This window comes from Lissotriton vulgaris, chromosome 10 (genome assembly GCF_964263255.1).
Source record: "Lissotriton vulgaris chromosome 10, aLisVul1.2, whole genome shotgun sequence".
NCBI lineage: Eukaryota > Metazoa > Chordata > Amphibia > Caudata > Salamandridae > Lissotriton > Lissotriton vulgaris.
This window is the reverse complement of record NC_141698.1, coordinates 1,032,532,623-1,032,544,976: the sequence shown is the minus strand read 5'-3', so window position 1 is coordinate 1,032,544,976 and position 12,354 is coordinate 1,032,532,623. Positions and strand designations below refer to the sequence as shown.

General features: G+C 43.3%; 1 protein-coding gene across 3 annotated transcripts in view; it reads right to left on the bottom strand.

The window, feature by feature from the left end:
- The window catches only part of CAPN7 (calpain 7), a 291,586-nt gene that overhangs the window by 234,029 nt on the left and 45,203 nt on the right, over nt 1-12,354 (bottom strand). For all 3 annotated transcript variants that reach the window (XM_086942071.1, XM_086942073.1, XM_086942072.1), the window contains exon 2: nt 493-601. In XM_086942071.1, the coding sequence (XP_086798197.1) occupies nt 493-601 (109 nt within the window). The remainder of the gene's footprint in view (nt 1-492; nt 602-12,354) is intronic.

Genomic DNA, 12,354 nt, shown 5'->3' with positions numbered 1-12,354 from the left:
TTAAGTATTTTTCGGCACCATATAGCATTCCATGGCCTTACTGTAAAGTAAAATTTGCCAATTGGATATAAGCTATGTTTACCAGGTTTTAGGGGTCAGAGCACATACACTGTGGCCTGTACAGCACAGGCTCAGTGGGCAGAGTTCCAAAAACCATCAATAATATTCAGCAAAACAAAATGGTGACCATCCAAAAAGAGGCTCTTTCTTGTATGGAAAAATATTTTGTTATTATACACTTTCCTCAAAATAAAATTGCCTCAGGGTGGCACTTTTAATTTTGGAATTCCACCAAAATAATGGACTGCTCTCGGTCTACCACATAAAAATGGATAATTTGACTCAAGAGTGCCAAATGTACAAGTAGCAAAATAGCCTTACTCTTTGTGATTCTACTTTCTTTGCACAAAACAGGCACTGACCTCAAATAAAACATAAGTAAATGAAATGATGCATAATAACAGGACATGAAACAGTAAAACATGCACTAACCTGCATTGTAAAGAGCCTGGACTCTTTCCATGTATTCGTTTATTTTATCTTGAATGCCTTCCAGCCCCGATCCTGCCATGTCTGCATATATCAAAGCTTGGGCGGCCTCCTAGTGAGAAAGAAAAATTGTTTGTTTATTTGATCCTTCAATTAAACTATTCTTTTTATACCCAAAATAACTTCCATGTAAATCATCAGAAACATAAATAATGACGGGAAGAACCATATATTAACACATCCTGGTTGAAGCCGGTACTCCAGTCCTGTAGGCGTAATCACGGATGGATGTCTGACTTTTTTGGGATTCGCAAGAAACCCAATAAGTAGTTGTGTAAATCTAGAGCAGTTGTAGATTTCCCAGAGTACTCCTACTTCTAAAAATGTATCCAAATAGAGTTGTACCATGATAGTACATCTATATGATTATAACACAAAGGAATACACATTTGCACTTTTTGGAGAAACGCATTCCTAACTCAATCATTAATTGAGGGGGACGTTTCCTTCTCTGTCCCACCCTAGGAATTAAATGACTCTTGCCTTTAATAAGTGTAGTTTTATGTGTGTTGTCAAGGTAGAAAATTACTAGCAAAGGAACCATGAATAACCATAAACGTGCACGTTTTTGGTTCACTACATTTTGCATTCACTATATTTTGCAGAGCCACTGACCAGTTTACCATCACACAATCTAAACTTCCAATTATGGAGAAATTACCATGCTTGATGATTTTACAGCATCGTAAGTGTCCTTTGGAAATCTCATAAATCTGAGTTCTGTGACTTTCAAAGTGCAGTTTGGCTTATTTTGTGCACTCAAGTAATTTAAATTTTCATAAACTTTATTCGACAGTTAAGTCATAAAAGCATTCATAAAACATACATTAAAAAAACACAGTTTTTCTATATAAAATCCAATAGAACAGTTCAATAAATATCTAAGAATAGATTAAACTACTTGAATTTGAATTTAAAGATATTTGTATAGCGCACGTTTACCTAGCGGTTTCATGGCGCTGCGGGGGCAATTCAATTTCAAGTGCAGGCACAGATTTGGATCAAGTTGAGAAGGCCTGTGAGAACAGAAAAGTTTTCAGTCTCCTGCGGAACTCCATGTAAGATGCTGATGTTCGAATGGAAAGGGGTAAGGAGTTCCAAATAGACGGGGCGAGAACAGAAAACTTACAGCCTCCTGTCCTGCTTTTCTTATATCGGGGCACCACTAGGAGAGATAGGGAAGAGGAGCGTAATTGCCTACTAGGAATGTAATGATGGATGTTAGATATAATAAAAGCCGGAGCTGTCCCGGCAAGGGCCTGGAAAGTCAGGCATCCAAGCTTGAACAGGGCTCTTTCTTTTATAGGGAGCCAATGTAAGGAACAGAGAAACGGGGTAATGTGCTGAGACCTAGGTAAACTAAGAACCAAGCGGGCAGCTTGGTTCTGCCCTAGCTGGAGCCGGCGAAGGGCATAACTGGGAATGCCATTGTACAGTGCGTTACCATAGTCAAGGCGAGAGAGAACCATCGCCATAACAATAAGTTTGAGAGCTGAAAATGAGAAAAAACGTGAAATCTTGCGAATAGTACGCAACACAAAGAAACAATAAGAGACCACCGTGCTAAGAGTGCGAGTGAAGAGTAAGGTGTTGATTAAGAGTGATCCCCAAGGTTTTGACAGAAGAAGAGGGAAGAGGAGGGGAACCGAACGAAGAAGGCCAAAAAGCAGAAGAGCAAGGATTAAGTTTACCACCAGTCAGGACGAGCTCAGTCTTATCAGGGTTGAGTTTCAGATGGTTAGAATTCATCCACTCCCTGATAAAAACCATCACTGACTGGAGGTTGTGAATGGAGTAAGGTGAATTCGACAAAGTAAAAATAAGCTGGAGGCCATCAGCGTAATTAAACACTGTGACCTCCATCCGCTGTAAAGCAAAAATAAGTGGGAAAATATACAAGTTAAAGAGAAGAGGGGAAAGGGAAGAGCCCTGGGGGACACCACAATGTACTTTATGAGCCATAGAGGAGAAGTCCGCCAGATGGACGGCTTGGGTGCGATCACTAAGAAATGAAGTCACCCAAGCCAGGGCAGAACCCCAGATGCCTGCCGCCTCGACACAGGAAAGAAGGATGATATGATCAACCGTGTCGAAAGCGGCAGACAAAATCGAGGAGAATCAACGCTTGTGGGAGATTGGAATCGAGCCCCTCTCTGAGTGTGTCCATAACGGATACCACCACCTTTTCTGTGGAATGAAGGGGGCGGAAACCCGCTTGGGAGGGGGCAAGAAACCCACTGGACTCAATAAAGGAGCTAAGAGTGATAGTGATATGCCGCTCCAGAACCTTAGCCAGGTAGGGAAGGAGGGAGATGGGACGATAATTTGCCAATACTGTAGGATCTGCGCCAGACTTTTTTAAAATGGGAACAATCGTGGCTGACTTGTGAGGGAAAGGGACAGTTCCTGTTTTAAGGGACTCATTAAGGAAGGTAAGGGGAGGGAGAGGGCAACTCCGAAAGATGTCACGCATAATATAGGCCGGGCATACATCTGCAGGTGAACCAAATTTGACACTAAGGAGTGTAGAAAGAAAAGTCTCCTCAGATAACAGTTATTCGGCGGGACAATGTCAGAGAATGATGAAGAGGGGGGAGGGATATTGGACTTGATGTCTTCGATTTTACTGATGAAGAAATCATTCAGGGAATCGCACAACTGTTGAGAAGGGACCGGTTTGGCAGTTGTTCTGTCCGAGGAGGCCAATTCGAACACTGTGGCAAAAATTTCCCTCGGTTTGTTCTCCGCCTGGAGAATCTTGCCTGAAAAATAAGAGGTTTTTGCCTTAAGAATAGCTTTCTTGTACTCCGCCTGGATAGAGTTATACAAGATTTTAGAAGTCTCACTATAGGTACATCTCCAGGTACGCTCTGCTTGGCGAGCCGCCAGTTTTTTCTCTTTAAGCTCCTGGCTAAACCACTTGTTCGCATAGTGAGTGCGCTTCACCGTAACACGCCTAAGGGGGGCCGCCTGATCACATGTCCTAGACAGCCATTTATTAATGGCCTCAACTTGAGATGAAGTAGAGAGGTTGTCAATGGCTGGACTTGAAGTTGAGAGAGAGGAACACAAAGATGGAATGTCAACTTTACCCCAATTACGAGCCCAGGTGTTCTTTGGAAAAGATGGCTTCTGAGCTGGCCTCAAATCCAGAAAGAAGGAGATCAAGTAGTGGTCAGACCACAAACAAGGAGTAACAATAGGGACAGGGATAGGGATGTTAAGGGACCAGATTTGGTCCAGGGCATGACCCTGAACATGAGTAGGGGTATGAACTTGTGAGATGAAATTTAAGCTGCCAAGCAGTTCGGTGAAAGCTCTGGAAGATGCGTCTGCCGCTGAATCAGAGGGCCAGAAGTTAAAGTCCCCAAGCACCAGAACCGATGAATGGCTTACTGCGAGTGTAGCTAATAATTCCTGGAAAGCTGGGAGAAAATGGGACATGTGTTGGGGTGGGCGATACATCAGGACACAAGTAATAGGGGTTTTGAAAGACACAGAACGGGCAACCAGAAAATCAACATCTAAAATCGAAGGAAAAGAAAGTAGTTGGAACTGAATGCCAGAGCGGACAATCATGGCCACCCCATCTCCTACTTTGCCAGAGGGCCGGTCTGCTCGCAAAGCGTAGTATGAAGTGGGCAGAGCTGCCAATAAGCTAGGCAGGGATTCAGGGCGAAGCCAAGTTTCCGTTAGGAACATTAAGTCCGGTTTGTAGGTGTCCAAAAAAATAAACAGGTCTGACTGATGTTTAACAGCCGATCGGGTATTTAACAAGAAGGCCGAAATAGTCGGGGTAGTGATCCCTGAGGGGAGTGGGGAGGGTATAATGACAGTGTGAGAGATGGCCATGGAGGGAGGAGAAATGGATGGTAACGACAAAGAGGGTATATTAAAAGGAAGGGAAGGCAGGGGTGGAACTCTAGCAATGCCCGTGTCACAGACATGCCCCCGAATTGCAGGATCTAAGTTCCAAGGACCTTGATAAGCGCAAAGTTGGTCAGCCGAGTAGGAACAAAAATTGGCATAATGCCGTGCCCCTTGCCCCGTCTGGCCGCGGACGGGCGCAGACGGGCTTACCTTAGGCGCACCTTCGGCGCGCAAAAGGTGTGCCCGCTGCGCTCGTCCGCTGCGCTTCCGATAGCACATGTACGCTTTGTAGGGAGCTGCCTCGGCCCGCTAGACCACTGCCTGCGATGTGCGCGCCCTTCCGGCTACTGCTAAGATGGCGCCTGCTCTTCAGCTGACCGGCACAGGAAGCCGCGCTGAAGGAGCTGCCTTCCACGCGATCGGCACTAGGAGCCGCGCGGGACCGGGGCAGAGGAGGCCAAGACAGTAAGTAATTGCAAGCAGATTATAATGCAACAATACAGTTTTAAAATGAAACGAAGCAGCAGAGAGCTGGCTGCTTTAAGCAAAGTTGAAAAACAAATGAGGAGTGGTTTAAAATGGTCAGCAGTATCGATCACTGCAGATTAAAAGTAACACAATCCAACAATGCTGCTTCAAAATCGTAGAGCCCCAAATGAGCCCCAGGAGCTGCCACCACCTGTATGACTCACCAGGAACCCTATCTATCTATCTACTATAGACTAAGTAATACTTTTGGCTTGCAAAACATTGTGAACATCATCTCTATTCTATGATCTGTAAATCGAATGGAAAACAACTAAGAAGCAATGCTCTTGACAAAAAGCAGAAATTATTTTAACCATAGCATCAGAGGCTTCTTTTCACTTTGGTGGCTTTGTGGGGTTCCACTTAACCACAGGCTAGAAAGGCAGCAACTGAAAGGGATTTCTTCCTCAAAGGGCACTTTGTCCTTTTTTGTATTAGACACACACACACAGCAACTATGCAGAAGAGGGGAGATTCAGTCAACAAAGTATAGTAAGCGGCATAGACATTAAAAGGAAAAATAACAACCCCAACCGTACATAAAGAAAAATGTGCAAGTCTCCGTGGAGTTCTGTGACCTTATCAAGGCACTCAGGCTGCAGGTATATTAACCACCACTTATTATGGGACTTGTAGCCTATCCCATTGTAGCAAGGGCTTAAAAGCCCTAAAATGCAAACTGACATTGGGTAAAAATTAGGACTCACTCAGAATGTCACACTTAACATGGGCCCGGTTGGCAGCTATGACTATTGAAGAAACCACATTTGGATTGTCCTAGAAACTAATGACCTTCAGGCAACCTTCTAGCCATAAGTGAGATCCTGGAAATGAACAAAATACTTCAAGGACACCCGAATAAACACAAGACCACAGGAAGCAGACTGAACAGCACTGAAGTGCACAGCTGGATGTCAGAAGTAATACCTACACATAGTGTAGTCTGGTGACAGAGCTACGCTGGTGATCGTGACTATTTCAGAAGCATCTGGTACTGTGAACCACTGTTCCCAACTCTAAGGGCTCCAATGTGTGGCAGGGGTTCAAGTACGTGCACTAATATGGTTCCAATTATCCCTCTGACATTTCTACCACTGTATGACTGGACACCTAATCATCAGGGCTCACTAACTTTAATGAAGGGTCGACCTTGGCACTTCTTAACACCGAGATTCATGCGACTCTGCTCTCACTATCTGATCTCTTCACTCCTTTTAGTGCTTCAGATTGATCAAGAGAATGCAGTACAAGGTGTCGTGTCCAGCCCTGCAAGCGGGTAGTTCTTATTCTTCCTCAAGGACAAAAACAGGGAGTTAAGCTGCAGGCCTTTTGTTCTTCCTTTTTTTACTTACTTGTGGGGTCTTTTAAAAAAAAAGAGTCCCATCCATCACCCTGGATGTTAAACATGTATCTGCAATCTCTTATGAGTTTCATGCAAATATCTAAATTGTACTTTCAATCCTTTAAGAAGGATACTCCAATCTTTTAGAACTTATGGCCACAGCGTTCCATTGTGTCGGTCTTGCTTGCTAGAATTGATTAAAAACGTTTGTCATGTGAGCATTCAGAAGACACAAGCAATCTTCTTGGGAATTGCTGCCTACTGGATGAGACACATCCCTAAAAACTGCACTCACTTGAACCCCACACATAAATCAGGTCATTGAAGAAAAACTTTTTTAAATTAATTTAATATGGGGTGTTTTTATGTTGTTGTTGTTGTCATAGTTATCTCACAACGGGGCTATAGAAATTACATACACCTTGGCATCTCCAATATACTTTTTGACAGATAGCAATGTGCACAAAATGCTAAAAATCGGATAGATATTTGGGCACAGAAAGAAGAATCATGTTTCTTTAACCCACTGTAATAGTCACAGGTTTCCGATGGCAGGTACAATAATTCTCAAATAACAATGTATTATATTCAAGTTTCTGCAAGACCTGGTTTCAAGTTATTTGCAAGAAAGATTTCTCCTTTGTGATCTGTGAACTTTGCATTCAGAATAGCAACATCTCTGTGCATTCATTGTATTGCAATGTAACTGTGAGAAAGGAGTTCCTCCACATTTAACCACCCTGGATATTTCCCTTAATAGACTACTTCATTTGCGAGTCTCACTAATTCAGTCTTACCCACTGCAAGGCTGTTTGAAATGAATTGAGAGTGGTAATTGCCAGCGTATGCTTTTTAAGATAAGGTCTGGTGCTACGCAGTTAGGGGGGACCTTGGAGGACTCCCCTGGTTCTTCTGCGGACTAGTTCTCCAGAAGGAAGGGCCCCTTGACTTCAACTTACCCAAGCGCTCTGCAAGTGGCCGAAGCAGGCCATGGGACATGGTGCATGAAGGCGTGGACATTGGGGTGCTACTGAGGAAGATGCCAGACTCAGGCGAAGTGTCAGTTGCCCAAACAGGACCTGCATGAAGTGGGAGAGCAGTGAAAAATCTGACTTCCTCCATGTAAAGAATCTTTATGGATGAGGTATATCATTTTAAATAAGTACGATCCTTAGTGATTTTAGTGGTGTTGCTGTGGTTTATTGTGATAGATTTCTTCTTTTATTAATGTGATGAAGACCTGATAAATTCTATGTGGTGACTGCGCACTACGAAATAAGTTTTCAGAGGATAGATTCCAATTAGTTCGTGCTCCAGAGGTATACTCCCTGCACTGGAGTGGATACTAGAATCAAAAAGGTTGAACTAACTAGGGATGTGTAAGTGTATCCTGGGGTGCTGTGAAACTACACAACAATAATTCTTCAAACTCAAGTATAGAAACTCTACGATGTGAGTCTTCAAAGTATTTTATTCATACTTCTTGAATGTAACTGGCATTTGCTTTTCGATTGCATTTGCTGTTTTGTAATTCAATGTGTCAACAAAAAACGACATTCTTAATCATCATTCCATTATTCTCATTATTTCCAATGCATTTCGGCAAAGATGCCTTCATCAGGGAAATCTACAATGAAACATAAAATAAAATAAACATTCCAATATTCTACCTCTTATTATGTACTATGCACAAATACATATTTGAAATTTCACCAGCTTGATTTATATAAAGCAACCAATGATTTTAATAAATATCTGTTCATAAAATACTCAGCTGGTCAAACATGCATGAGGCGGTCTCCTTCACTATAACCTCTAGAAAGCTAATTAACCATCTCCTTCGTTAACACTATACCGATTAACCTGACTCCTAAATCGTGTCACGTTATACCCCCGGTAGGCGTATTTACTCAAAAACTCTTCCGTAACAAACGTTATGCTGGTAAGCAAACAGATGTTAATTAAAGTATGATCCATGAAGGCTCTCATTTTACAACCAAACGGGATACCATCCCAGTGTTAGACCTGTGTAAAGAGTTACGCGCTGCGTTTACCAGGTCATGCAAAGTAGTTTTATTTAGCGCTTAACGCTATGTGGAAAATGTCATATTTAAAGCCTAGATCGATGCGAACAAGAATCCAGGGAACTGAAACAAAGTAACCGCCAAGGGTTCCCTCGTCGAAGTAAGTTGGTGTGTGACATAGGGTAGGGTTTAAACAGAGGAGGTCTACGCGCTTCCTGACAATTAAAGGGATAGTGTGATGATGTGGGCTATGTGTTCCCCATATGCGAACAATAAAGTTAGTGAGAACCAATACGAAGGCATCTTTGCCGAAATGCTTTGGAAATAATGAGAATAATGGAATGATGATTAAGAATGTCGTTTTTTGTTGACACATTGAATTACAAAACAGCAAATGCAATCAAAAAGCAAAAGCAAATGCCAGTTACATTCAAGAAGTATGAATAAAATATAAAAACACTATTGTTGTGTAGTATCACAGCACCCTTCTGTGCCCCAGAAGACCTGATAAAGCCATCAGGCCTGTTGTTTGGTAAGTACACCCCATTATATTGTGTTAGTACAATTGGGGTACAGTGGTTTTAGGGTTAAGGCTTGTTTTGGGAGCTTGAATTGTTTGGTGGCCATAGGATATTTTTACCTGCCATCATGTATATACTTGCAAATTAATGTGTAGTAATGAGTAGTGTGTGCATAACAGAGTACTGTTCCCTTCTATAAGTAAAAATGAATACTACTCTATTATGCACACACTATTTAACCAATAACACGTATTGGACAATGATTTAATGGGTGTTTGTTGTGTGCCTGTGGACTGGGGTACTAGCCCACACCATATCACAAATCAGACTTTGGACTGCTCAGACATGTAACAGAGATAGGCAAGTGCTACATTGGGATATTTGGTTCCCTGCAGACAGAAGGTTGTGTACTTATTAATTGAGAAACACTTGCATCCTCCCAAACTAATATTTCCCTTTCTTGCAGTAGAATTTGTATAGGGATTCATAACATCAGCATGCCCCTGAAGCACTATTTTGTGTGTTCAATTACGAGGCTATATAGCTTGCGTGTGTCCGGGACAGGGTACGTTTTTAGTGTGACCTTTAGGGGAAGCAAAGGCATGTGTCCAAGTTTTACAGTTGAAAAGCTGTTGATGAAGCTGTAAGATTACTAAGGGACTTATTAGGAGTTTGGTAGTTCGACTGCTGCAAAACTGCGAGGAAACCGGTGCACTGGAGATCTCCAGCACGCCATATTAAGAGTTGCCAGGGGGCCGGAGTAGTGGCTGCAGTGAGCTTGCAGTGGTGGGCAATGTAATTCCATATAAATCAATGCATATACATTTTAACAGCATATGTTTCCAATGAACACATATGCTTGATACATATGGCAATATACCAATTACGACCCATAAGTGGCCAGTCCCGGCAATGGGTATATGTTATATTGTGCACTTACCTGTGTATCGCCATAGACAGGGTCTTTTCCTTCGGGTGAAGCTGCTCCTGTGTAGGGTGGACCTGGAGGAAGTGATCCACCTCAAAATGTGTAGAAAAACAGGGTAGGGGTGAGGATGCACCCCAAATCCTTCCTTTCTGTTGTCCTTTTGGTGGCGGTCCAATCCCAGAGCCCAGCTGACGGAACAGCCAATCAGTAATACAGACAACGGTCTTACTTCCTTGGACCACCCTAGGGAGACTGCTGCCCCCACGACTGCTGTCCTCGCGGTCAGTGGGGTGCTGACGGTCCAACAGCGGTCAGTGCACAGGTAACACTCCCAATTCGTAATACCACGGACGAACGACCGACGTCAGACCGGAAAATCAAGCTCGTAATCAGACCCTTAGCGTCAGAAATCATAATTTGGCCCAGTTTCTCAGATATGGTTAATTCAGCCTCAATAGCAGTTATTGTAAATACAAGACTTTAATCATTCTAGCGGTCGGTACCCAAAAACATATCCTTAAGCTACAAAAAGCACACAGTGCCTGGAGTTATGTTCCCCTCTTTTCCGATCAAAAGCCACTCTGACCTAAAGTCAAGAGAAATCTCAACAGGCTAGGAGCTGAAGATAGCATAAGCCCCAGCGTTTCGCACTTCAGTATAAGGTGAAGTTGTGGCTAACTGGAAAGGTAATACTCTGACCCTCTTTCGTTTGGCTTATGTAGTGGGCAGAATATTCTTTAATGAAGACAGCATTCAACCTAAAGAGAAGATGGCTTCTGTTGCTAAAACCTTTCCCTTCTTTTGAACCCAAAAAGCCACCTTCGTTGTTGCAGGCAATAAGCAGTTCAGTGAGCAGAGACTTTTTAAATTGAGCGTGTCATATATATGTATCCATGCAGCTACCTAGGCGTGGAGACAGTAGATGTGAAGTGCAGTGTAAATTACTTACTTCTCATACTTTTGTAGTTACAATGCACTAGCTTGGGCACAATGCACTACTAGTCCCCTACTCCAAAACTAATAAAATGTTAAGTGATCTGAGTGCTGATCATCATGGATGCACGAAAACAACAAGCACTGGCATAGCCAATAGATCTCCAAAGCCAATAGGTCTAGGCCATGAGACCTATTGGCTTTGCCAATGATATTTAGCTGTAAAGTAGTGAGGCTGCAGTGCAGCATTGCTAATGTTTCTGCAGACGCGCACCAACACGCGTTCACAAGCCTACTAAATCAGGTAGGTAAATAAAAAGTAGCAAACACACAAACGGTAATGAGAGAAATGCTTGCAACAAGTCTAACCACTGGCAATAGCTCGGGGTACCATTTCAACCCATTGCTCATTTGCCTACCATGCCCCCTCAGATTAGACCCGCCCTATGCAAATGAGTTTCAGCCCTGGTCTATTAGAAACAGTCCTTGGGTTGCTTGTGAAACTGGTCTTAGCTTGCTTGTGTTCCAGTTCAGGGACGGTATGGACAGGTCTAGAAGTTTGGGCTGGTCTGTTCTTATTGGACCAAGGTCAAAACTGATTTGAATATGACTGGGTACACATTTAGGTGGCATGGTGGTCAAATGATGGGATGGAATGGCACCCCAAGTGATTGCCAGTGGTTGGACTGATTTCAGGAGTGCCAAGGATGAGTGCCAAAATGGTAGTATGACATCAGAGAGAATAAGGCTCAGAGTCCCAACAAGAGGCTCAGACAGAGTGTGCTGTGACAAAGGGTACAGAAGAGGGTTGGAGTCCTCAGATGCCACTTAGGAGGTCTTTGGTTGGAACAGGCAAGCACAGAGGCTCCATCAGGATACAAAGACTGTGTAAGAGAAGCGGGTGAACAGAGGCAAATAGGCGTCAGCAGTCTGCAGAGGTAGGCAGCCTTCTGCCTTATGGCTCTCATGCTGAGACTGTCAGCAATTGATGATAAGAAAGGGAGGGCCCATCTAGTCTCAAGGATGGAGAGAATTACAGAGTAGGAGAGCGAATTCTCTCACAGGGAAAGAGCCTATCATGTCAATTGTGTCAGAAGTATTCTTTACCACTAAGTGTACTGAGACTACTGTGGCCTCCACGGCAGGGGCCCTTGAGGCAATGAAGGATGGCATCGTAGATGCACAGTGAAAAGTGGAATCTACCTACCACATGTTTAGGGAAATGGATAATCAATTGCAAGAGGTCAGTATCATATCACACAGAGCCAAACAAATTGTGGACTGCACAATTCCAACTGCTGCTTTGCTGGAATATAGGGAATTCTAGAGAACGAGGGAACAGTGACCAGAATTAGAATCTTAAATCTGCCTCAAATGTCTAGGATACAATAGCGGTGTTACAAATTGCAGTTCTTTCTGAATTCTGAGGTGGTTGAGGTTGAAGAGAGAGCTGGAGTGCCTGTGGTTATAACTACCTGCCTACTTACTACTGACCCTACAGGAGGAAACGTGAGAGCCAACACAGTCCTAGCTGAGTTACACTGCACAGAGAGCTCATTATGAGGAAGAATTTGTAAAAGGGTACTAATGGAAGGGGTTAGGAAAATACACAACTCTAGGCTTGAGCCATGCGACCCTGCTACGATGAACAGAGCTACA